At 40.1% G+C, this 26,985-nt stretch overlaps 2 protein-coding genes across 2 annotated transcripts in view; one reads left to right on the forward strand and one right to left on the reverse strand.

The window, feature by feature from the left end:
- The window catches only part of rnf166 (ring finger protein 166), a 44,706-nt gene extending 29,400 nt beyond the window's left edge, over window positions 1-15,306 (reverse strand). Inside the window, exon 1 of the mRNA XM_073070241.1 lies at window positions 14,984-15,306. Within this exon, the coding sequence (XP_072926342.1) occupies window positions 14,984-15,171 (188 nt within the window). The 5' untranslated portion in view covers window positions 15,172-15,306. The remainder of the gene's footprint in view (window positions 1-14,983) is intronic.
- Window positions 15,189-26,985, forward strand: part of ctu2 (cytosolic thiouridylase subunit 2 homolog (S. pombe)) — a 46,985-nt gene continuing 35,188 nt past the window's right edge. Inside the window, exons 1-3 of the mRNA XM_073070240.1 lie at window positions 15,189-15,538; window positions 21,016-21,090; window positions 24,574-24,652. Coding sequence (XP_072926341.1) covers window positions 15,471-15,538; window positions 21,016-21,090; window positions 24,574-24,652 — 222 coding nt within the window. The 5' untranslated portion in view covers window positions 15,189-15,470. The remainder of the gene's footprint in view (window positions 15,539-21,015; window positions 21,091-24,573; window positions 24,653-26,985) is intronic.

A 26,985-nucleotide genomic window follows, 5' to 3' on the forward strand; every position in this document is an offset into this window, starting at 1 on the left:
ACTGATTCAAAATACTTACTCAGTTCATCCCCCAGAACAAGAATGTTATTTTACCTTTTTGCAGAATAATTAAAGTAGGAAAATACAATGTGATACACAATGAAGGGAACGGGGGGAAAAACTAGTCTTTGTAAGAGGGTTGGAGAGATGGCCAAAATCTTTGTCAACTATTCCAGAATGACTTTTAAAGATGATAGCAGTAGAATCAATTTCTAGCCTCTAATGGTTGTGTCATATGTTTTAGTCCCAATTGATCTCTTGACATCTTTTGCTGCCACTGGCATGAGGTTTTGGTATGGCTGAGCCTAGTCCTTTTCTCAAATCAAATATTCTTGTAACCCTCACCATTAAGGAGGAATACCAATTTTAAAAACCAAAACATGTCCATAATGCCTTTCATGATTTCATTACTTCCTAGAGTGCACAACAGTTGGTGAAATACAGTGCACACTTAGTGCTTTATTACAGGAAACACACCTGTCAATTTTCAGATAGCAAGGTTCCTTAGATTTCAATGCTATAAATGACCGAGTAATGTTGCATGTTGTTAATTAAGAGCTAAAAATTGGTCAGGGTAATTATAAGCAATGTTATCCAACATACACAGCATACCAATCTTGAAATCTTTACCAAGTTAGCTCTGTAGTACTTACTTTTTCTCCACTTCACTAATTTATCTTCTTGGCCCTGGAAACAATGATTCACTGTCAGAATGCAATTCCATGGCTCAGACGTGGCCTCCAATCTCATTTCAAACGGGACATGATCTGTGCACCAGACAGTCATCTTATCACTTTTACTATTTTATCAAAACCCATTTTACAATTGTTTCCTGCTGTTCTGACCAAGATCAAAATTTCTTACATTAAAAATTACAATGAATCAAATGGTTATAATTTCAAAAAAAGACTAATTGGGGAAGCACAAGTATAAATGCTTAGAGTAAAGCTGTACTTTGTCACAATGGTGGAGAAAAACTAAACCAGATAGCCAAAGACGAGAAAATCTGCAGATGCTGGAAATCAAAGCAACACACACAAAATGCTGGAGGAACTCAGCAGGCCAGGCACCATCTATGGAAAAGAGTAAACAGTCGACTTTTCAGGCTGAGAACCTTCATCAGGACTGGGAAAAGAGGACAAGAAGTTAGAGCAAGAAGGTGGGAGAGAAAAGGAGGAAGTACAAGGTGGTAAGTGGTAGGTGAAACTGGTAGAGGGGAAGGGGTGAAGTAAAGAGCAGGAAAGCTGATTGGTGAAAAAGATAAAGGGCTGGGGAAGGGTAATCTGATAGGAGAGGCTCGAAGGCAATGGAAGAAAGGGAAGGGAAAGGAGCACCAGAGGGAAGTGATGGGCAGGTAAGGAGAGGAGGTGGAAGAGGGAAACAGGAATGGGGAATGGTGAAGGGGGGTGGGGGGCAATTGTCAAGAAATCAATGTTCATCCCATCAGGTTGGAAGCTACCCAGATGAAATACAAGGTGTTACTCTCCAAATCTGAGTGTAGACTGACATGCCGGAATGGGAAGTGGATCTCCACCAGGAGATCCCACTTTTTCTGGCAGAGTGTAGCTGCTTGGCAAAACGGTTGCTATGCTGGGACTCACCGATATACAGGAGGTTACACTGGGAGCACCGGTTACAGCTGATTACCCCAACAGACTCATAGGTGAAGTGTCGCCTCACCTAGAAAGACTGTTTGGAGCCCTGAATGATAGTGAGGGAGGTGGTGAAGGGGCAGATATGGCACTTGTTCCTCTTACAAGTAAAAGTACCATGAGGGAGATCAGTGCGGAGGGTTTTTGCCGTTGAAATAGAAAAATCCAAGACTGAATATTAAACTACCCGTATTGCAAAGCAGTTTTACTGGATCAGTTGAGAGACAGTGTTAGGAGCTTACAGGTGGAAATTGTCCTTGTAAATTCTAGCTATACCATCAATTATCAACATTGGAAGCAGCAGTGTACTAGAAATAGGGCAATTCCACTGGTCTGGACAATAGAACAATAGAGCACAAGGATGGAGGTTCTGCCAAATATGTCAAAGAATGCAGAAAGTTTTTTTTTCTGTTTCGGTTAAGGCGTAAGTACGGAAGGTCAGAAGAAATGGACATGAAATTCAAAGGTAATAACTCTGCAATGAACTTTGAAGAAAGAACAACGAAGATAGCATGGTAAATTTACAGGGACAGAAATTTGAGGTAATTTTTGAGAAGGGTGATGACAGTTAATTTGGAAGCATGTGGGGACAATATATGAGGAGAGAAAATTTTTACTGGATCAGCCTGCGTTAGGGTCCAGAAAGATTGGGCAGTCAGTAGCTATATGTCTTACAGGGATCATGTGATAGCTCTCAATAAGCATTGAGTGGCATGAGGGGAAGTTTTGTTGAATTATATGTGAGACAGGATAAGCTGAAGGTAGGTTCAACCTGAAATCTAACATGAAATGAATGAAGCACTGGAGGCAGATGGTCTCAATCCTACATGATATGAAGACTTTGCCAGAGATGTCTGTGAACAGAATTGGTGAGAAAATGGTTTGATTTGATATGGTCGAGAAATAAAAGTCAGGGACATCTACATTCTTGATGATACTAGAGTAGATGGCAATTTTCATAGTGGCTGGATACTACTTGACATACTCCAGATCTGATTAATCATACATTATGTTCAAGGCTACACAATACGTTCATAATAAATGTTAGGGCCCTGGGGAGTGTCGTGGAGCAGAGGAACCTAGAAATCCTACATGGTTCCTTGAAAATGGTGTCACAGGTAAGCAGGATGATGAAGGTAATTTTTAGCATGCTGGTTTTCAGTCAGGGCATTAAATTAAGAAGTTGGGATGTTATATTACAGTTAAAAAATGTTTGTGAGGCAACATTTGGAAGATTGGTTTGATCACCATGCTATAGGAAAGATGCCATTAAGATGGAAAATGTGCAGAGATTTGTGAGGATGTTGCTGAGGACCAAGGTTGAACAGGTTGGGACTTGGCAGATTGGTTTAGTATTGTCACACATAGCAAGGTAGAGTGAAAAACCTAGTTTTTCAAGCCATCTATACAATTTCATCACATCAATATGCTGAGGGAGTATGAGGGAAACCAGTAACATTGTGCAGAACAAATTGCTAGTTAGAGAGAAAGCAATGCACGTATACAATACAGTGCAAGGTTATAACAACATTGATTATGAAGTCAAAATCTAATCATACAAGGGGACAATTTAATAGTTTTAAAACAGTGGGATAGAAGCTGCCTTGATTTTAGTGTTATGTGCTTTCAGGCTTTTGTAATTTCTGCCTGATGGGAGGGGAGAAAAGAGAGAATGTCCAGGGAGGGTTGGGTCTTTGATTATGTTAGCTGCTTTACTAAGGCACTGGCAGTGTAGACAGAGTTCCTGGAAGGGAAACGAGCCTTCTTGTGCTGAGCAGATTTTTCAACAGAACAGAATAGAAACCATCCTTAAATATGGTGGTAGGTGCTTTCACGTTTTTGGAACCTAACTGGAGGAATTCAAATGTGGAAAGCCTGAAAACAAATGAAAATGAACATAGATATGTGCTGCATCTCAATGAGTATGAGATGCATGGGGTGAATTTTTTTGTTTATTTATGAGATGAGGTAAGCTGAAAGTAGATTTAACTGAGAATTTAACATGAAATGATTGCTATAATAGACAGATAGTCTCTCAGTCTTAAATGCTATTAATAAGTAGAATGAGAGGTGATTTTGTAGAGGTGTATAAAATTATGAGGGATGCAGTAGATAGGGTCAATGTGCACAGTCCCCCCCCCCAGTGTTGGTGATATCAGTAACTAAAGGGCATAGGTTTATGGTGAAAGGGGAGAGATTTAACAGGAACCCGAGAAGCACTATTTCCACTCAGAGGTCGCCACTGGAATGAGTCATCAGGAAGTGGTTAACACAGGTACATCAACTTTAACGTCTGAAAAATAACGGATATAACTTTAGACAGGAAAGCTTAGTAGAGGGATATGGGCCAAGTAGGTATATTGGTCAGTGTGGATCAGTTGAGGTGTGTTGTGTGATTGCACCCTATATATTTGAGGGAACAAATATAAACGTCATACAAAGGCAAATCAACCTGAATTAGAGGGCAAGTTTAATCAAGTTCAACAAATGAAATGAAGGAGTGATTAGGCAGAATGACAAATCACAGATTAGAGAGCAGACACTGCTTTGACTTTGAGATCAATGACCTCCCTTTTGCTTCTACATTTCTCTACGTTACAATTGAAATTACTATTCACAAATACTTCACTGGCTAGGATATACTGTGCTTGGGTCAGAGGAATGCACCACCATAAATTATTCATTTCTTATACAGGTTGTTTTAGTACGAAATTTGCTAATATATTGAAAAATTGCCACAGATAGTCAAAATGCAGCATACCTATTTTCTTCCGGTAGGTCTGAAGATATATGTTTGAATTGGTTATTAATTTAAAAAAAAGGAACTGTTGGAAGAATTCAGTAGGTCAAGCAGTAGTTGTGAAGGTTAAATGTTAGTTGATATTTTGGGTGAAGACCTACAGTTCATCCAGCAATTTAGCTTTTAATTCCAGATTCCAGCATCTGCAGTCTCTCGAATTAAGAATACACCACATTCCCACTTCAGCACCAATATCCCAGGTTCCTAAGCTCAATAATTTACAAGATTAAAATACCCTCCCCGTTTATTAATTGCAAACTATGAACTTAATCTATGGATACACAACAGAGAAATCTCAGCACCAATGGATATAACATAGTCCTGACATTTTCACAATTTTTCTTGTTACAATGCTGCAGCTCACTTCCAACAAGCTACATCAATTTACATCACTCCCACTCTAGAAAAGCATTACTCCAATTTGATAACAGACAGAAATTTGTATATTTGTATGCTCAGAGGCTGAGCTCCAAGTCACTGTCTACTCAGTCACCAAAGATAGGAGAAAAGGTCTTGCATTTAATGCACACTAAACAAAAGTCCCCTGCCAACCTCGCACTCTTTCCACTGTACAATATTGCTACAGAAGCCTCGCAAACAAAGGGGTACGTGACAAGACACTGAAATGTGGACATTTCCTATATGTCAGTAGTCACTTATAAAAGTTTGATGCTGATGGTGAAAACCACCATCACTTTCAGCACACCACAGATCACAAAACCTGTATCTAGTCATATAAACTGTTATAGCATCTGGTTATGAGCCCAGTACAGATTCTAGTGTCACAACAATAATTACTCTGACCAAACTGGGCATATTATCCCTCCTCTGCATTTCACTGTTCAGCCAATTTCTTAACTGTATCAACATTTTGCCTTTCATTTTAGACTGTAGTCAATTATGAGTGATTTAATTAAATGCTTAACATAAGGTCTTTGTTTTAAAGAGTATTTCACAGGGAGTATATATAGATATTATTTAAGAAATTAATCAAGTTCAACAGGCCAGTTGATCCAGTTTACAAATCCATGCTGGCTCTTTCAGATCATTTCAAGATGTTTGGTGACTCTTGGATTCTAAACAAGTAATTTTGCAATAATAGATTTTATGCAACTTCTTGGCTTCTCGTTCAAGATTGTTAAGTAGCAAAATGCAATGCATAAATTTCTAATGAAAAGACTGGTTCCAAATTAAATAAACTTTGGAAAATAAGAGGATATCTGCATTGTTCTTAACTAATTTCATTATAATCAGGGGATTGAAAACAGCTGGTCTAGGGCATTTGTTACTCCCCAGTGCTGTTACTTACTCACTTATAACCCAGAAGACCATAAAAGCAAATCAGATCAATTCCAGCTCCAGCGGAGCATTCTGCATATCCCTGCAAACCTGCCTGTACTAAGGGGTAATTCAGAGTAGTCATGTAGTCTAGTAGTAATTGTTTGGGATGTGGGAAGAAATCTACACAGTCACTGAGAGAAGGGGCTACTACTGAGTTAATGTTACTTTCCTTATGGTTGGGGACATGGCTCCCTTGTCATTTATTGTAAACGTTAACGGAAAGCAATTATTCATCCAGTCTATTGTTTCCATATTTAGATGTACAAGATCACCATTCTGAGTTTAAGGCCCATGTATTCCTGATCATCCTTTCCTCAAGAAAACTATGAAAATACTTGTGTTGACTTTATATATCTTCCAGGTTCATACTCCTGGCTCGTACAATTTTGTTGCTTTTTGCTACAGAGTGCATCTCCTTCAGTCACTAATCAATGGGAAATTTTACTTTCTTTTGTACTCTTTATTTTAGTGTTATACCCTTACATCAGCCAGGCATGTTTTTTTAAAATAGTTTTAAAAATCACCTTAAAATATAAATTGATCTTGGAACGAACTATAATTGTTTTTGTGAATTTCTCCCACATAGCTTCTGTTGTTTACCCATTAACAGATTTTGTCGGATCACATCAACAGCATTGCCAATTGCACAGAAGTCAACTATGAATAAATCTGGAATCCCAATAATTTACTCACATTTCTTTTTCAAAACCATTATATTGAATGATCATATCACAATAACCATTTGATGAGTATTTGCATATCACTAGTTCAAACACCAATTAATTTCTGAATCTAAGACAAGCCACCCTTGCACTGTGGCAGTTTGAGTAATGGAAATTCACTTTTATGAAATTCGCAAATTGCTACCAAAAAGTCTGGAATATGAAAATTTGTTCTATGAAATTTGTGGAAGGAAAAGCAAATACATTTTCCTAGTGAATGTGCAAGTTTCCTCCAGTTTTCCCCCACATTCCAAAGATGTACGGGTCAGTAGGGTAATTGGCCAGCAATCCTCAAGTCCTGAAAAACCCACTGTGCATTCTTAGCACTTTGTTTTTATTTCAGATTTCCAACTTCTATGGAGCACGATCTCACACTTTGTTCTCAACAATATAATGGCACCTCCATCACTAAACCTTACTTCCAAGACAGGGGAATAACTTGGACAAACTTGAAGTTCTATGGAAAACTCCCAATATGAAAATCTATGAACTAGCTCGGAGCCCTGCCTAAAACACAGCGACGATGATCTAACTCATTCAGCACAGTGATGGACTTTCACCTACAACACCCGACGGGTTAGGAATTTGTTGTTCTAGCTGCTATTTTCCATTCAGGCGACCCATTAGTTTTTTCTATGAGGGAGAGCATGGGGTGCCTGGGGTTTGTTGCTCTAGCTGCCATTTTCTGTGTGGGTGCTTATTAGTTTTTTGTGGCAGGGAGGGAGTGGGGAGAATTTGAGGTTAGTGAGTTTTGTTTCTTTTTCTTTTTAGTGCACGGGGGGGGGGAAGAGGGTTGATGTTTTTTCTTTCAATGGCTCCCATGGCTAGCTGGAGGAGATGAATATCAGAGTTGCATTGTACATGCATATTTTGACAATAAAATGAACCTTTGAAGTTTGCCATTCCCATGATAAGCTGCACCGAGTACTGTATAAATGACCCTGTGTAAGCTTCACACTAATGCACCATTGTCTCTGAAATCATTTTTATTTCAAACCCTGGAACAGAATTATCAATTCAAATAATTCGTTAACTTGTAATCAGATCAAAGCTAAAGTTCTACCACATCCAGCCATGCATAGTAGTGCATCACTAAACAACCGCTGGGAGGAGAAGACTCCAAGAAGATCCTCCATGATTGCAATTTGACTCACACCACATGATAGCAAGAAACAGCTGTGAGCACTGGATGAAGCAAAGGTTAAGACCAAACAAAAGTCCCAGCTGCAGTTCTGAAGAGCAGGGCTTGAGAACTAGCTGTTCCCCTAACCAAGCTATTCCAGCACTGTTACAACATTTGTATTTAATCTACTTGATGATGTGGAAAATTGACAATATGTGTTCCGTTCACAAAAAGCAGGACAAAACAAATCTGGCTAATTGCCAGTTGTCTGCTCTATATCATCAGTGCAGTGATGAAAGCCGTGGATGACAGTGCTATCAAGCAGCTTTTACTCACCCATAACCTGTACACGGCTAGCTTCAGCAGGTCCACTCAGGTCAGGACGTTAAACGTGGTTCATGGCCCACAGAGAATTGCAAGGGGGAGGCAAGATTAACTGTCGTTGATAACAGGACACCATTTGACTAAGTATAGTATCAAGCACTCTGTAAAACGTAAGTCAATCAGTTTGAAAGGGAAATCACTCAAATGGCTGAACTTGAAATACAAAGGAAGTAGTTTGTGGTTGTTGGTCAATCATCCCAAATCCAGGACATCACTGCAGGAGTCTGTCAGGGCACTGTTCTATACACAAACATTTCATCTCCAAATGGTTCAATAACTGCTCAAAAGAACATGAAGTCATGTCCCACCTTGCTCAAGGTTGCTTTCACTCCACTGTTGTAAGACTATTAATGGTACAATAAGATGGACTCTTGAATTCACAATTTACCTGCACTGCACCTTCTCTGTAGTTGATACACTTTATTCTGTTATTGTTTTACCTAGTGCTACCTCAATGCACTGTATAATCAAATAATCTGCATGGCCTGTATCCAAGATAAACTTTTCATTGTACTTAGTAAATTCATTATACTGTATTGATTTATATGACGATTGGGGAATTGAGCACTACATGCATCTGGCACAGAGGAATTGAGGCCTGGGGAAAATCACCCATGATCATTAGGCACAAGAGAAGAATTTAGGCCTTTTGACCCATCTAGTCCACTCTGCCATTCAATCATTGCTGATTAATCCATTCTCCTGCCTTCTGCCCATAGCCTTTGAGACCCTGACTAATTATGAACTTATCAACCTCCTCATTAAATATACCCAATACTTGATCTCCACAGCAGCCTGCAGCAACGAATTCCACAGATGCACAATCTAAAGATTCTGGCTAAAGAAATTCCTCCTCATCTCTGTTCTAAAGGGACATCCTTCTATTCAGAAGCTGTGCCCCTGGTCCTATACTCCCCCATTACTGGTAACACCCACTCCAACTCAGCCTTTCAATATTCAGTAAGTTTCAATGAGATTTTCCTCTCCTTCCCCCCCCCCCCCCCCCCGACTCCCACTCTTCCATACTTCAGAAGTACAGGCCCAGAGCCATCAAATGCTCCTCATATATTAACTGTTTCATTTCTGGGATCATTCTCATAAACCTCCTCTGGACCCTCTCCAATGCCAGCAGCACATCCTTTCATGCAAACAAGGCTCACAACTGCTTCCAAATGTGGCCTGACCAACATCTTGTAAAGTCTCAGCATTACATTCTTGCTTTAATATCCTAATTCAATGGAAATGAACGCTATAATTGAATTTGCCTTAATACTATTGACTCAACCTGCAAGATAATCCTTAAGAGAATCCTGTACTGTACTAGGAATCCCAAGACCCTTCTGCATCTACTTCTGAATTCACTCCTTGTTTAGAAAATACTCAACACCTTTATTCCTTCTACCAAAGTGCATGACCATATACTTCCCCACACTGCATTGTCTGCTACTTTTTTGCTCATTCCCCTAATCTGTCCAAATCCTTTTGCAGACTCCTTGCTTCCTCAATGCTATCTGCTCCTTCATCTATCTTTATATCTTTTGCAAACTAGACCATCAAGCCACCAATTCTATCATCTGATCATTAACACGTAACATGAAAAGTAGTGGAACCAACACAGACCACTCCAGAACACTACTGATCACCAGCTGACATCCAGAAAAAAACAATTTTATTTTCACTCTTTACCTTCTGGCAGGTAGTTGATCTTCTGTCCATACTAATATCTTTCTTGTAATACTGTAGGCTCTTAAGGAAACTGGGTTTACTTCTGTCTATTTTAATGTTTGCCTCCAAGTACCCCAAAACCACATCCTTAATAATTGGCTCTAAATTTTGCTAACCACTGGTCAGGCTAACTAGTTGTTTGCCTCCCTCCCTTCTTACAGATTGGTGTTTCAGTTGTGATTTTCCAGCCCTGAAGAAGCATTCCAGAATCTATTGCTTTTCAAAAGATCATCACAATCTCTTTATCTACTCTTCCTATTCAGAGTCCATCTAGTCCAGGAGACTACCTTCAGACCTTTCAACTTCTCAAGCACCTTCTCCTCAGTAATAAGGAGTGACCACACTCAATTTTGGCCTGTGATGCTTTCGAATTTCTGGCACGCTACTGATGTCTTCCACAATGAAGACCAACACAAAATACAATGGATTCTGGTTAAACTGGGGCAACAGGTTAGTTGTGGCAACTCTTTTTAAAAAAAAGACCAATCAGAAAAGTTGCTATGATTCCCATCTTTTATTTGGGATACGATGCCACTTAACTGGGCAGGTGATTTTTGTCACTGATAGTGGGCTAGAAATAAGTAGTAAGACAATTCAGAACTGTTTTGCTCACTGCAGTTTCAAGCACTCAGGTCTGGAGTTGTCAGAAATGGCACTTAATTGGGCCAAAACTGCTCATGTCATGTTATTGCCCCTGATGTGCCCCAATTAATCAGAATCTACTGCACTTATTCAGCTTGTTTGTCAGTTGTTTGCTCCCCATTACTATCTCCAGCAACACTTTCCAGTGATTCGGTCCACTCTTTCCTCCCTTTCACTCTTTATATATCTGAAAAATACTTCTATATTATTGGCTACCTTAGCTTCAAATTTCATATTGCTTTTAGTTGCCTTCTGTTGGTTTTTAAAATGTTCCCAATCCTTTAGCTTCTTCTCTTTTGATTTAATACTGTCTTTGACTTCCATTGTTAGCCACAGTTACTTTATCCTTCCCTTGGGATGCTGTTTCTTCCTGCATCTTCTGAATTACTCCCAAAAACTTCAGCCACTGCTGCTCTAACATCATTCTTGCTAAAGTCTCCTGACAATTATCTTCAGCCAGCTCTTCTCTCATGCCTCTGTAGTTATTTACTCAATTGTAATAATGATACATCCAATTTTAGCTTCAATCCTCAAACTGCAAGGTGAATTCTATCATATGACCTCTACCTACTAAGGGTTCCTTTACCTTAAGCGCTCTAATCAAATTCAGTTCACTACACAACTTCCAATCCTGAATTGCCTTTTCCTTAGCGGGTCAAGCACAAACTGCTCCAAAAAGCTACCTCGTAGGCATTCTACAAATTCCTTCTCTTGTGATCCAGCACCAACCTGACTTTCCCAATTAATCTGCATATTGAAACCCCCTGTAACCATTAAAACATTGCCCTTTTTACCTGCCTTTTCTATCAACAAAACCTCCCTACTCCCTCTGCCCACCTGCCTGCCCATTAGATATGAAATGTACCCTTGGATAACAAGCATCCAGCAGGGATCTTCTTTCAACCACAACTCCGCGATGCCCAGTTCAAACAGCGCTACAAGATCATCTACATTATTTAGTACACTGCGTGCATTCAACACCTTCAGTCCTGTATTCTGCAACACTCTTCTCAATTCTGTCATGTCACCCGAAGTTAAATCCATATAGTCCTTTCTAAACCTATTGTCTTATTCTTTATTCTTGAGACCTCTCCTGCACTCTCCTTTCTTTTATTTTATCCATACTTTTCTGAGCTGTTGAACCTACCACCCTACTATTTAGCATAAAGCTTTATCTACAGCCCTAGTTATGTGATTTGCCAGGACCCATGTCCCAGCAATGTACAGGTATAGTCTGTCCCATTGCAACTGCTCCCTCCTTCCATAATAATAGTGCCAATGTCCCACGAATTCAAACCCATTTCTCCCACACCAATCTTTCAATCACGTTTAATTCTCTGATCTTATTAATCCTGTGCCAATGTGGACCCAGCTCAGGCAACAATCCACAAATTACTACCCTTCTGGTTCTGTGTTTTAATGTAGTACCTTGCTGCTTCAATTCCCTGAGCAAAATCTCTTTCCTTATTCTTCTTATGGATCACAACAACTGGATCTTTCCCCCTCCTACTCCAGATTCCTCTGCAGGTTAGACTAGATGACCCAAAACCAGACAACACAGCCTTTGGAAATCTCAATCCTTGTAATAGAGAATTGTACCTATTCCCCCAACTATACTGTCACCAATTGCAACTACATTTCTCTTCTGCCCCTCTTGAACCACAGAGTCACGGTTCAGTTGCCCATCCTTCCTACTGCCCCCACTCTCATTCTCCCAGGAAGCAGCAAATCCAACCTGTTGGGCTGAGGCCTCTCCAGCACTACCTCGTAGCACACACCCCCACCAGCCTTATTCACAGTCACACCCTCTTGTCCCTAACTGCAGATTGAATTGAAGCAGTTCATCTAATGTGTGTGACTGCCTCCTGAAACAGTGTCCAGGTAGCTCAGCCCCCTCCCTGATGCATCAGTGTTCGAAGCTCACATTCCAGGTCATCAACCGTGAGCCCGAGTTTAATGTACATAAATGTCACCACATACAACCCTGTGATTCATTTTCTTGTGGCCAAGAAACACAATAGAATTGATGAAAGACCACACCCAACAGGACTGATAAACAACCAATGTGCAAAAGAGAACAAGCTGTGTAAATACAAAAGCAAAAGAAATCATAATCAATGAATAAGCAATAAATATCAAGAACACAAGATCAAGAGTCCTTGAAAGTGAGTCCACAGGTTGTAGGAACAGTTGAGTGATGGGGCGCAAAGTTATCCCCACTGGTTCAAGAGACTGATGGTTGAGTGGTAATGACTGTTCCTGAACCTGGTACTGAGTCCTGATGCTCCTGTACCACCTTCCTGATGGCAGCAGTTAAAAGAGCATGGCCTGGGTGGTGGGGGTCCTCCATGATGGATGCTACTTCCCTGTAACAACGCTCATTGGTGGGTAGGGCGTTACCCCGATGGACTAGGCTGTATCCATTACTTTTTACAGAATTTTTCCATTCAAGGGTATTGATGTTTCTGTAGAAGCAAACAACATTTGCCGTAGATGTGGTCACTGGAAACCACAATAGGGTTTGCAAGTTTCCACATCATACAGATACAATAAATTATCTGATCCTGCATCCCTACTTTAATTAGCTATAATTCAGTTAACTATTAAAAAACCTGACCTGTTCCTACCTGCTACACAATTGCATCTCCTTGCTCTGAAGCCTCTCAAGCCAAAGCCTCAGAGCCCTACACTAGTCCATGTACACAACAGCCTACCCAAAAAGGCCTCTGGGATTTTGGCATCCGCCTCAAGCCAAAGTTTCAGTTCCCCACTCTAACCCTGTGCACTCTGACAATGGTGATCCCACAATGGCTGCTCCACTTAAAACTCACTTCTTACTACTGGCCCAAATGAAACTCTGATGCAGCGAGATTTGCTCTTTCCATTGGTTTCTGTTCTCACTCTGTGTTGCTGGCTCTCATTACTCCAAGGTGAAACTCACACGTAATGATACTTGTTCTTTTCATACTGACTGGCGGCACGACCTTGGGAATATGGTAGGTTTGATGGGAGGAAAAACAGCAAACTTCTGCCCCTATATTTTACTATCTACTGATTTGCCATTGTTTATTATTTATCTTTAATCAATTTCCCAAGCAATTACCCTTTTGTGCATAATTTAATCTGAAGACCAATTTTTATGAGCTGTCACTCAAAATTCAAGAAAAAATCTCCCATTTTTACTTTTCCTAGAGAATCCATCACATGTACTGTATTTATTAATTAACCCCGTTTCATTATGAGCAAGTGCTAAAACAGTGTGTTCACTGCTTTGGATTCATTATAGATTTACTACTCTAGGAACCTGTTCCACATGTATTCCACTGGTACAGGAGCCTGAAGACCCACACTCAACATTTTAGGAACAGCTTTTTTCCCTCTGACCAGTCCATGAATGCATGAACACTTCCTCATTATTCCTCTTTTGCTCAATTTATTTCTTGTAATGGATTTTTTTTGCACTGTAGTCCTGTCACAAAACTAATTTCATTTGTCAGTAATAATAAACTTTATTTAATAAAAATAGAAATAATCTAACATAACACAAATTATTTTTGCACCTTGATTCAGTAACTTTGGCCTTCTGAGCAACCAAACCTACCAATAAACAAATTAGAACTAAATCACACTCTTTTCCTAAGTACCACAGTTGCAGTTATTTATTTGTTAGTTTCCTGGCTACTGGTCATCACTGAATATTTCATTAGCACTGTCTCTACCAATTCCTGGAACTCGTCAACACATCAATTTGCCAGTGCACTTCAGACAAACTATTTAACATTGTTCTTTCTAACTTGGGATGGTACAGAGCTATCCACACGCATTATCTGATTAAATTGAGAAACGGTTAAAATCTGCTAAATCTTTAACACCCAGCTGGGATTAAAACAGCAGAGAAAATAAGGCATCCGATGTATCACGAATGTTGATATATTTATAATTATTTTCCACATCAATAAATTAATTAGGTTTTCAGAAACGTGCAACTATCATTGCTTATTTTGTGTCAAAGTTTGCGGGTTACCATTTGAAAGGAGACCACAGATTTATAAAACAAAACCTGACCCTCATCAGAAGCACTTGTTATAAATACCAAGACTACAAGATTTCTGTCACAATGGTTTTTAAGTTATCATTGAAACACGTCCACAAAGGGGTGTCTCCCCTTCGGGTTTAAAATCCGAATTTTAAAAATCCGATTTCTCCCCCATAAGTAAGCTGCTTCAAAGCAGCAGGTGCCAAAATGCTATCAATAATGGCACTCCCGTATTAACCAAAGAAACAGTTATAAGCTTCCATGTGGTCCAACCGTGCATCCGAAAAGGGCACCAGTGAAGATGACGCCATCGAATTAGCTTTTCAATAACTTCACGACAACCTCCACTAAACGCATTTTGAGCCAGACAGGGAACCGCAAGTTCCTGTTGAGGGGGCGAGGTGATTTTTTTCCCCTGCCGTCTCAGTGCAAAGCTGCTTGCCCGGGTGCCAGCAAACACAGGTGAACTTCCCCTCGGCTGCACGCACAGCCATTGTCTAATCCCCCAGACTACCACTGTTTATCTCCCGATCCGCCACGGCTCTCTGGAACACTCACGCATGTCCGCAGCTCGCTATCGACACGGGCTTGTAGTACACCTCCAGGCAGATCGGACAACTGTACGAATCCGCCAAGTTTTCCCCCGATGCCGCTGCCTGTTTCGTCTGGTTCCCGGAGACTAAACTCCGAAACATCGCCATCATCCACCGTCTACAACCTAAACACTCATCATTAAGCCGCGACATCCGGGAGCCCGCGTCATCACATCGCGCCGCCCACAACAACGTGACGTCACGGGCGGTCTGCAACCCCAACTCGTTTCTACGGAAACTACCGACATTTTGCTTTGTTAAATCATGTTCATAGACGAGCTGCCGAAAGCCATTAGTATGGGGTAGGGTTCGTCAGTGCAAAGGTTTGAGCATCTTAACGATAGATCTTAAAGATCCACATTAGCAGTGGGTAGCGTGCGCCATCGACACGCGGTGGTTGCGGTGCCGACCGAGAGCGAGACGGCGGCCGGACGGTGACCGGATCACGCAGGATGTGTGAGGTGGAGGACGATTACCCCGGCGAGCCGCTGCACCAGGCGGCGCCGGCCTCGGCCACGAGGTGGGAGCGGGGGGCGCACGTCTCATTCATTTCTCTCTCTGCGCTTGTCGAGGCGAGGGTGGGGTTAAGGATGGGCGAGGGTAGGGGTGCGGCGGCGGCGGCGGCGGCGGGGACCGCTCGCCCCCTGGCTGAGGACGGCGGGGGTGGGGGAGGCATCAACAAAAACGTGTCAATGCGGTCAGTGGTTGCGCGTAAATAATACACGAAGGAGTCAGCTGTGCTCATTTGCACATTTCCCATCAACAATGATTTAAAAGCACGAAGATATTAAAATATAAGCTGTCGGAAAACGTGCAAATAAAAGTTGCATATTCCGTTTGATAATGAGAATGTGTTCTGACCATTACGGTTGATGTTAGTAGCGTTAACTATTGATTCTAGATTCAGAGCAAAAAAAAGTCCAAATTAACATTGTTCGCGGAGCATCCAGAATGATCTTTTTATCCGGAATCCAGCATCCAGAAATATCTATGATATTTTAGTTCTAGATTTTGTTTCTATCATCAGAAATATATATTCAGTGAAAAACAGCCTAGTATTACAACACAGGTTGTGTATGACGCGGTCAAATGTATTCAGAAAGAAAATGTTGAGGATTTTTAATGGACGATTAGTTACTAATCATAATTCAGTGGTAGCAGATGTCAACTGGCACTTAGTCACCGGCTTTTTAAAAAAAAATTGCCAGGGCTAACACAAGTATGTAAAAACGGAAGAGAGCAGCTATAAACAATAGAGATCCTGCAGATGCAGGAAATCCAGAGCAACACACTGGCAGGACTGCAGATCAGACAGCATCTATGGTAAATGAACAGTCGACTGTTCATAGAGAATAACTATAATACAGCTTGGATCTCCTGGGTACTGACAGAAAAAATGTGCAACATTTGGAAAGGACAAAGGCAATATATGTTTCACTTAATCACAAGAGTACAAAATATAGTAAATATGGAAAGGAACTAAATGATCTAATGATAGTGAGGAGGTGTTGGGGAAAATAAAAGTAATAAAACTGGAGCTGATACTCTGCATGCCATGGATTTGAACAAACTGGTTGCAGTATATTCTTCCAGTATTCTGGAACTGTCCCAACAGATTTTTCAGACAGAAGGGAGAGAGACAGGAAATAATAGCCTGAGATCTACAGTTGGCAAATGTTGGTATTCATTATTAAAGATATTGGTAACAAGGTCTTTTAAAATATACAATCATAGTATGACTAAATAGAGGCAAAAATAATTTTCACTCCTGCACGATTATTTAGATTTTTAAATACAATTAACCAGTATGATATTTAAAACAAGTGAAATATAATAAAATAAAAACAGAAAATATTGGAGATACTTGGCATGTTAGGGAATATTTGTGGAAAGAGAATGGGTAATGTTTTAGCAGTATCTCTTTAGAATCATAGAACACTACACAGAAAACAGGTCGTTCGGCCCTTTTAGTCTATGCCGAACCTTTATTCCGCTAGTCCCATTGACCTATACCCAGTCCATAACCCTCCAGACCTCTCCCATCCATGTATCTATCCAATTTATTCTTAAAACGTAAGAGTGAGCCTGCATTTACCACATCAGATGGCAGTTCATTCCACACTCCCACCACTCTCTGAGTGAAGAAGTTCCCCCTAATGTTCCCCCGAAACCTTTCCCCTTTCACCCTAAAGCCATGTCCTCTAGTATTTATATCTCCTAATCTAAGTGGAAAGAACCTACTCACATTTACTCTGTTAATGCCCCTCATAATTTTGCAAACCTCTTTACAAATCCCCCCCTCATTCTTCTACACTCCAAGGAATTAAGTCCTAACCTGTTCAATCTTTCCCTGTAACTCAACTCCTGAAGACCCAGCAACATTCTAGTAAATCTTCTCTGCACTTTCAGTCTTACTGATATCCTTCCTATAGCTAGGTAACCAGAACGGCACACAGTACTCCAAATTTGGCCTCACCAATGTCTTATACAACCTCACCATAACATCCCAACTCCTATACTCAATACTTTGATTTATGAATGCCAGGATGCCAAAAGCCTTCTTTACAACCCTGTCTACCTGTGACGCCACTTTCAGGGAATTATGTATCTGAACTCCCAGATCCCTTCTGCAGATGTTCAGTTTAACTGAGAGATACTGCACGGTAACAGACCCTCGCCTAACTTCCTGAATGTTGGCAGTATTTTCTGCTTTTATTCCAGATTTATAGCAACAGTTTTTTAAATTTTCAATTACAGTGGCTATAGTATACCTGGATTTTCAATAGGCATTTGAAACCGCATTTAAAAAAAATAAGCTCACAGTAGGAATAAAATATTTTTTTCTCAGATTGCTAGCAGTTTGCCAGTAGAGTTTTCAGGAGTCAGTACTGTGCCATCAACTGGTTATAATTTAAATAATCTAGATTGGAGAAATGCGTAACAGAGCTTTCTGATTATTGTTGGGAGTTTATATACCGAAGAAGAGGCAAGAATTTTGTAAAGTGATACATACAGGAGGGTTACCCAAGTGGATAAGATCATGAATGACAAGGCTAATGACTGATTACAAGGACAGATCCACGGCTATGTATTCCACAGTGACATTCCAAAGTCTGTGTGCCATCTACAAGCTGCAAGTCACTGGGGTGATAGAAAATTGTCTATTTGCAGCTATCCAATAATCCCAACACTAAAGGTTCACTTTCTCCACTATAGGTGCAGTGTGAGATAAGGAAAAGGAACAGGAGTAGACCATGTGGCTCCTTAGGGAATTTGTTGCCATTGATTAATCTTGTCCTTGGCTTCACTTTTCTGCCTTATTCTTCACAAACCTTTCACATTGTGTATATTTATGACTGTGGCCAGAGTTTGCAAGTGATTACCACTGTAGGAGGCCGTACCTTAAATAACAGGAAAGATATAGTGAGCTTAGAAACATGGTGTCATGACAGTGACCTTTCCCTCAATGTCAGCAAAACAAAAGAGCTGGCTATTGACTTGAGGAAGTGGGAATTTTACATCAGTGTTGTTGTGGGTGGTGAGCTTCCAAGTTCCTATGAGTGAACATCACCGATAGTTTGTCCTGTCACGTAGACATTATGGCCAAAAAAATTCACCAGCGCCTCTACTTCCTCAGGAGGCTAAAAACATTTGGCATGTCCCCATCATTTTTTAACAACTTCTTTCGATGCACCATAGAGAGCATCCTTTCTGGATGCGTAACTTCTTAGTATACTCTGCACATGACCACAAGAAAATGCAGAGTTATGGTCGCAGTTCAGCTCATCATGGAGAAAAACGCCCCCTCCATGGATTCTGTCTGTACTCTTTGTATCAGTAAAGCATTCAGCATAGTCAAAGGCCCCATACATCCTGGACATTCTCTCTTCTCCCATTAGGTGGAATATACAAAGTCTGAAAGCTGGCACCACTGACTCAAGGACAGCTTCTACTCCACTGTTATAAGACTATTAGTTAGTTCCCTAGTATGATAAACCGGACCCTTGGCTTCACAATCTCTCTCTTTATCATTTTGCACCTTATTGTCTACTTCCTCGGTAGCTGTTACATTTTACCCTGCATTATTATTGTTTTACCATGTTCTACCTCAATGCACTTGTATTGATCTAGATACAAGCTTTTCACTGTATCACAGTACATGTGACAATAATAAAATAAAGCCAATGTGGAAAATCAATTGGTTCAAAGATTTAGATTCTACAACTGTTTGGATAAGGAATCACAAAGATTAATGATCCTCCTGAGGGAAGAAACTCATAGAGACATAGAATCATTACAGCATGGAAGCAGGCCACATGGCCCAACTCATCCTCATTGAACACTGAGTGTATATTAATACCACCCTCCAGCACTTGGCCAATAGTCTTCTATGCTCAAGCAGTTCAAGAGCTCATTTAGACACTTAACTGCTGTTAGTGATCCAATTTAAATCACTCTCATGCACTGTATTCCAGATAATTACCATTCTTGGTTAAAAAGATGCCTTTTCCTAACATTTAATTTTTGATCAGTAAAAATAGTTGAATAAATTATTTCCTTGCAGCTTTTCCTTGGCAATTGCATTGGATTAGTTTGAACGATGTACTTTAATCCTTGAAGACATAAATTCACATCCTTCTGAACACATAACATTGAGATGACAATTTGGCTCCTTAACCTGCTCCATCATTTAGTATTATTGATTTGCCAATAACTTCATTTACTTGGCTTTATTTTGTTCCATTTCATTGATACCCTGACCTAGCAACAATAAAATGTTTATCAATCCTGGTCATGAAAATTTCATTCACTTAAGCATCATAGCCCTTGTGCTGGATGCCTTCCAGATTTTTGTTGGTCTTTATGTGGGAAAAGTTAAAACTCAAGTATTAATGGTCAATAATTTAGAGAGATGTTAGTCATAAAGTTCAGCACAGAAACAGGCCCTTCAGCTTTAAACTGCATTGTGCACTGGGACCATAGCATTCCACGTGCCTACTATCCATGTACCTAGCCAAACTTCTCTTAAGTATTGAAATTGAGCTCGCGTGCACCACTTGTGCTGGCAGCTCATACCACACTCGCACGACCCTCTGAGTGAAGATGTTTCCCCTCATGTTCCTCTTAAACTTCTCACCTTTCACCCTTAACCCATGACCTCTGGTTGTGTTCCCACCCAACCTTAGTAGAAATGGCCTGCTTGCATTTACCCTATCTATAACCCTCATAATGTTGTATACTCTATCAAATCTCCTCTCAATCTTCTACGCCCTAAAGAATATAGTCTTAACTTTCCTTGTAACTCAGATCCTCCAGATACTTGTGAATTTTCTCTATACTCTTTCAACTTTGTTTACATTTTTCCTTGAGGTGGATGACCAAAACTGCACACAGTAATCCAAATTAGGCCTCACCAACATCTTACACAACTTCAACATAACATCCCGTCTCCTGTACTCAATACATTAATTTATGAAAGCCAGTGTGCCCAAAGCTTTCCTTATGACCCTGTCTACCTGTGATGCCACTTTCAATAAAAGGACCTGTATTCCCTGATCCCTTTAAGACACATATTGAGATACATCAATGTTGGTTCCTAGTTGTATTCTTCTCACAGTATCCTGTTTCATTTGTAGAGGTTATTAAAACCTAACGTTAGGAAAGGAGACCAAATGTTGGCCAATACTATAATTTAAGTTTTCATCTATTGAAGAATCTGTGATAACTTTTCTCAGTTCAAGTGTTCAATACATTGCCCCTTCCATCGGTTACAAACTACTGTACTTGTATCACAGTATTAATGTTACTCTTTTATCAAAGATGTATTTATTAAGAAGTTTCTTGGAATATCACTAAATGATTAAGCAACACACACAAATACTGGTGGAATGCAGCAGGCCAGGCAGCATCTATAGGAAGAAGCACTGTTGACGTTTCAGGCTGAGACCCTTCATGATTAAGTTGCTTTGATAATTTACAACAGTTTTTTTTCTGCAGTGTTCCACAGACATGTATGAAATGCAAGACCAGTTCAGCAGTGTTGGTCATTCGAGTTGGTGATGCGTTTTGTAAGTAAGTATTAAAGCTTGCAACGGACATTTCAAAACATGTAACAATTGCTCAATACACACTAAATTGTAAGTATAGAAGAAAATAATACAGGAATAGGCCATGCTCCATTGTTTAGTTGAATTGATATGTGCATTTTAAATCCAAATTAAATGCACTCCAAATCACAATGAAGTGTAAATGGATACTGTAGAGTTCACATTCTTTTCATAATGGCACTGAAGGAAGCCATTTTGCCCTTCAAGTTCTTGCTGACCATCAGGTATCCTATCAATTCCACCACCCTACTGATATCTGACTCTTATGTACCCATTAACACCCCTGCTTTCCCCTCTAATTCTCCTCCCACCTATCTATACTTTTTGGGATCTTACAGTAACCAATGAACCTAATAACTAGCACATTTTTGGGGTGGCAAGGGGTACCAAGCAGTCAAAGGGAGAACTTGTGGAGTCTGCAAGTATGTCATGGTGAAAACAAATTTTTCAATTATAGGTGTAGTAATGAAGTAAAAATAAATAATAGGAAGACTGATAACAGTACATGTGCAGAAAGTGCAAAAACTCAAGGAAAGATATAAAAGGAGATGGTCAAAAAGCGAATAATGAAGAAAGTGTGCTGTTGATAGGCACGAATATGTGGCAGAATGGATTAATGAATTTTAATTTTTATGGTGGCGATCAATTGACTTTAAGAATGCCTGAGGAGCATTTGAAAGACAGTAATAGATGTACTCAGTGGATATTGTGCAGAATAGTTATTGATCCCACTCGAGCCAAATGGAAACTACACCAGAGCTTTGAGGAGAGTTAAGATACTGACTCTGTATGAAAAGGTAAAAGAATAAGATGGGAATTTATGATCCATTAGTCTTGACTTAGATGTAGAAAGAAGTTAATAAGCACATGCTTGAACTTGAGTTGGTATAAGACATTTAGAATGGATTTGTAAAGATGAGACAACTGCCCAACTCTGCCGAATTGAATTTACTGATTAGAGAAACTTCATCTGTAAATACAAAAAGCAGCATCTTTGGATTCCAGAAGATTCCACATCAGAAATATATTTAAAAATAACTTACAGGCAAGTTGTTTAAAAGGAATATAAACGCATGGATCGATAACAGAATGACGGTAAGAAGTTGCTCTTGGTTCGGCAAGATGAGTGGTGAGATGCTGAAGCCTCTTCATTTTCTGTTCATAGCAATGTTTGAGAGGTAGAGAAGAAATATTATTTGAGAATATTGCACAGATTACATTAGGCATTATGAAAGCTGTACCAAGAGTATGGAAGATTGCATTATGAAATGGATAGATTACTGAAGTAGTGCGATTACTAAGCTATGGAACCATTCAGCACAGAAATTGGCCATTCACCCCAATGCCTATGCTGATTTTTGCCCACTTACATTGATCCCATTTATCCACATTGGAGCTGAATTGTTCTTTACCTTTCTCATATCTCTTAAATGTATCCAGATATCAACCACTGTTTTGTGGGGTGGGGAGGGAAATCATACCCCTCAAATCAGCTTTAAAACTTTTTCCTCTCACCTTAAACTTGAATCCTTTTTTAATGCCCCTACCATGGAAAAATGGTTATCTAACTTATCTATGCTTCTCATAAACTTATATTCTTCTATAAGGTCACCCCTCAGCCTCCTACCTAACCAATCACTCCCTATGGCTAAAGTCCTCCAATTGAGGCAACATCCTGGCTAAAGGTGAGAGAAAGTCAAGTAATGCAAGATTAGAGTGTGTCTGTGAATTGAGGGGGGGGCGCACGGTGGGGCATTCAGATGGGGTGTACATGTATAGAAGGTGGCAGCAGGTTGTTAAGAAGTCAAGCAGCCTGGGTTAAGAAGCCATTTCCCAGTCTGATTGTTATGCTGCGGTACCTTTTGCCTGACAGCTGGAGATCAAAGAGATTGTAGGAAGGATGGGAGGGTCTTGACAATGCTGGAGGCACTGCATATGCACTGTTCTGATATATGTCCTGAAAGTGGGGTGGGAGAGAGAGATCCCAGTGATGTTTTCAGCAGTCCTCACTGTCCGTTGCAATTACTTGAGAACATAGAACAGTACAACACTGTGCAGGTGAGCTCTTCAGCCCATGATGATGTGCCAACCTATGTAAACCTACTCCATGGTCACTCTAACTCTTCCCTCCTACATAGCCCATAATCTCCATTTTTCTTACATCCATATGTCTGTCTATGAGTCTCTTAAATGTCCCTATTGTATCAGCTTCTACCACCACCCCAGCAGTGCGTTCAAGTCACCTGCCACTCTGTGTTTTTAAAAAAAAAGCTATACCTCTGACATCTCCATTAAACTTTCCTCCACTCACCTTTCCTTTGGTATTGACCACTGCCATCCTGGGAGAAAAGCACTGACTTTCTGCCTCTCTTACTCTTATACACCTTTATGAGCCATCTCTCGTTCTCCTTCACTCCAAAGAGAAAAACCCTGGTTCACTCAACTTTCCTTGCAAGAAATGTTCTCATATCCAGGCAGCACCCTGTTAAATCTCGTCTGCACCCTTTCTAAATTTTCCACATCCTTTCTATAATGAGGTGACCAGAACTGATCGTAAAGCTCCAGTGGCAGTCTAACCAGAGTTTTACAGAGCAACATTACCTCATAGCTCTTGAACTCAAACCCCTGACTAATGAAGGCCAATACCCCATAGACCTTCTTAACCACTCTATCAATTTATCTAGCAATTTTAAGGGATCTGTAGACATGGACCCCAAGATCCTTCTCTTCCTCCATACTACTAAGAACCCTACCACTAACCTTTACTCTGCTTTCAAATTCGATCTTCCAAAGCACTTCACATTTTTCTGATTGAACGCAATCTGGCTGTCATGTCTAAATCCCATTGAACCTACACAACTGTCTGCAATATCCACCAACCCTTGTGTCATCTGCAAATTTACTAACCCACCCATCCACTTCCTCATCCAAGTCATTTATAAAAATCAGAAAAAGCAAGGATCCCAGACAGATCCTTGTGGAACACTACTAGTGACAGACCTCAAAGCAGAATATGCTCTATCTACTACTACCCTCTGCATTCTGTGGGCAAGTCAATTCCAAATCCATGCAACCAAGTTTCCAAGGATCTCATACCTTGTGACTTTGTGAATAAGAATTGTCTGCAGTTTTGGGCATACCTTTGAAGAAGAGATATGAAAACCAAATGAAAATTCACTAAGGTCATAGCGGAGCTTATGAAGAAATGTTTAAGATAACTGTGACTCACTGGAACTAAGAATATTAAAATATTTTCATTTTATTATTTTTGAGAGGATAATTGGTCATGGAGGAACAATTTAGAATATGTGTACATAATCTTCATTTAAATATTTTTTCTTTGCATTATATTTAAATAGTGACATAGTTATTGATTAATTGCTCCAATAATATTTTAAAAAGAAACATTCAGCTTTCAGTTTGAACGTTTGTGCTTCTTGTCATTCAGATCTTGCTTCAGGGAATACTTTGTGCATAAATTCCGTGCGATGTTAGGGAAGACACGCTTAATTTTTCCAGGAGAACAGGCAAGTGATTTAAGTAATCATTATTTTAGTTTTAAGCATGAAGTTTTTAATCTGTAAGAATATCCTTGTTCTGGATTTCAAGCAAAGCAACAGATTTACTGGAAATCTGAGATAAAAACAAAAATTGCAAGAAATGGTCAACAATTAAAAGTTTTTGTTCAAAGACCTTCGTCAGAACAGGGAACATTCCAGAAAGGGTGAGGGAGGGATGGAAAGGACAAAGGGAATATTTTAGCAGCTAATTGAAGATAAGGTGTGAAACAGAAACCCTCAGGAATGAACAAGGTGAAAGTGTCAGATGGAAATCTCGTTGAGGAAAAGTGCAAAACTGCTCAGAGCTGAGGAGTGTCTAATTTATCTTCCCCCCACTGTCACTGCAGATTAAAACTTCAATCTGAAACATTGACTTTATTTTTATTTCCAAAGATGCTGCATGACTTGCTGTGTATTTCCAGTATTTTCTATTTTAAAGTTTAAGTTGGCGGCATTAATTTGAGATAAGTTGACTTTGGAATGGGTGATTCATCTTAATATGTGTCACTACATTTTAGAAGCTTTTTTTCCCCTTCTGTGAAGGAATATACAAGAGTAGTAGTTCTGCATCCTTGGAACTCTGGTTCTGAACCAGTAGATTTTCCAGACTTCTTTTAATATCCAAGCATACTTTTTTAAAAACTTTTAAAATATGTTACATAGTAGAATAATAAATCTTTGGGTGAACTTGCTGAGTATGAAGAGAGTGGGAAAGATACAACCACTCTGGATGTAGGTCCAGTCACAAATCAACCCACATTTCTGTCAGCTATCTGTCAGGTTTAAACTAAATTTGCAGGGGGCGGGGATCCAGAATGCGAGAGAGGATAGCGAGAGGAAGAATAAAGGACAGGTGGGGACTACACGGTTCCGGAATATTAAGTGTGTAGTTGAGGAAGGTGGGGCGGAACAAGTGGTAAGGAGGACTCATGTACAGAGGGATGGTCTGACGGAACATGGAGTTAAGTGTGTTGAAAGAATAAGTAAATTTAGGAAGGACAACAAAATTCTAGGGGCGTATAGCCTGATGGGAGTTCGGGGAGCTGGGTTAAGCACAATAGGCAGCGATTCAAACAGAGAGAGGAGAAATGGGCTAAAAATTCTATATCTTAATGCACGAAGTGTCAGAAGTAAGGCGGATGAGCTTGAAGCCCAGGTGCGAATGGGTAACTATGATGTTGTTGGGATAACGGAGACATGGCTGCAGGGAGATCAGACCTGGGAAATGAATGTACAAGGGTATACGTGCTATCGTAGGGACAGAAATGTGGGCAGAGGGAGTGGGGTGGCCCTGTTGGTGAGGAATGAGATTCAGTCCTTTGCAAGGGGGGACATAGGGTCAGGAGAAGTAGAGTCTGTGTGGATAGAACTGAGGAACAGTAAGGGCAAAAGGACCCAAATGGGTGTTGTCTACAGGCCACCAAACAGTAGCATGGATATTGGGTGCAAGTTGAATAGGGAGTTAACATTGGCATGTGGCGAAGGTAATGTCGCAGTAGTTATGGGGGATTTCAACATGCAGGTGAACTGGGAGAATCAGGTTGGTGCTGGACCACAGGATAGGGAGTTTGTAGAGTACCTACGGGATGCATTCTTGGAACAGCTTGTACGAGAGCCGACCAGGGACAAGACTATTCTGGATTTAGTGTTATGTAATGAACAGGATTTGATAAGCGATCTCGCAGTAAAGGAGCCATTAGGAGGTAGTGATCATAATATGATAAGCTTTTTTTAAAAAAAATTTTTTTTATTAGTTTTTCAAAACATTTTACAAATTAAAAACCCCAAATCCCAATGAGGAGCATTAATACAGTGCAAAATTAAGCATACAATAACAATATGCTACAAAGGAAGAGAATTTAACAAAAAAGCACCTAAATTAAAGACAAGTGAGCTTAGTGTCCTCCCCAAGCCCCACAACACAAGAAAAAAAACAACAACAACTCCAGACTGACCACAACACAATATAAAGAGTATAGGTCAGGACAGTCAAACTCCCAGACTGTGAATACACTTAGCAACAGAGGATAATAATGCCTACTACCAGAAAAAAAAGGGAGCTGAAAGCAAGGGACCGAAAAGAAGAAAAAAAAGAAAGAAAAAACCCTAGTCAAGAGGAAGGTTATGAAAGTACTCGATAAAAGGTCCCCAGACCTTATGGAACTTTAGATCCGAATTAAGAACTGAATAATGAATTTTTTCGAGGTCCAAGCAGGCCATAATGTCGTTAAGCCATTGTGCATGAGTGGGCGGGGCAACATCTCTCCATCTAAGGAGGATCAAGCGTCTAGCCAGGAGAG

The sequence above is a fragment of the Hemitrygon akajei genome, chromosome 17 (genome assembly GCF_048418815.1).
Source record: "Hemitrygon akajei chromosome 17, sHemAka1.3, whole genome shotgun sequence".
NCBI classification, from domain to species: Eukaryota; Metazoa; Chordata; class Chondrichthyes; order Myliobatiformes; family Dasyatidae; genus Hemitrygon; species Hemitrygon akajei.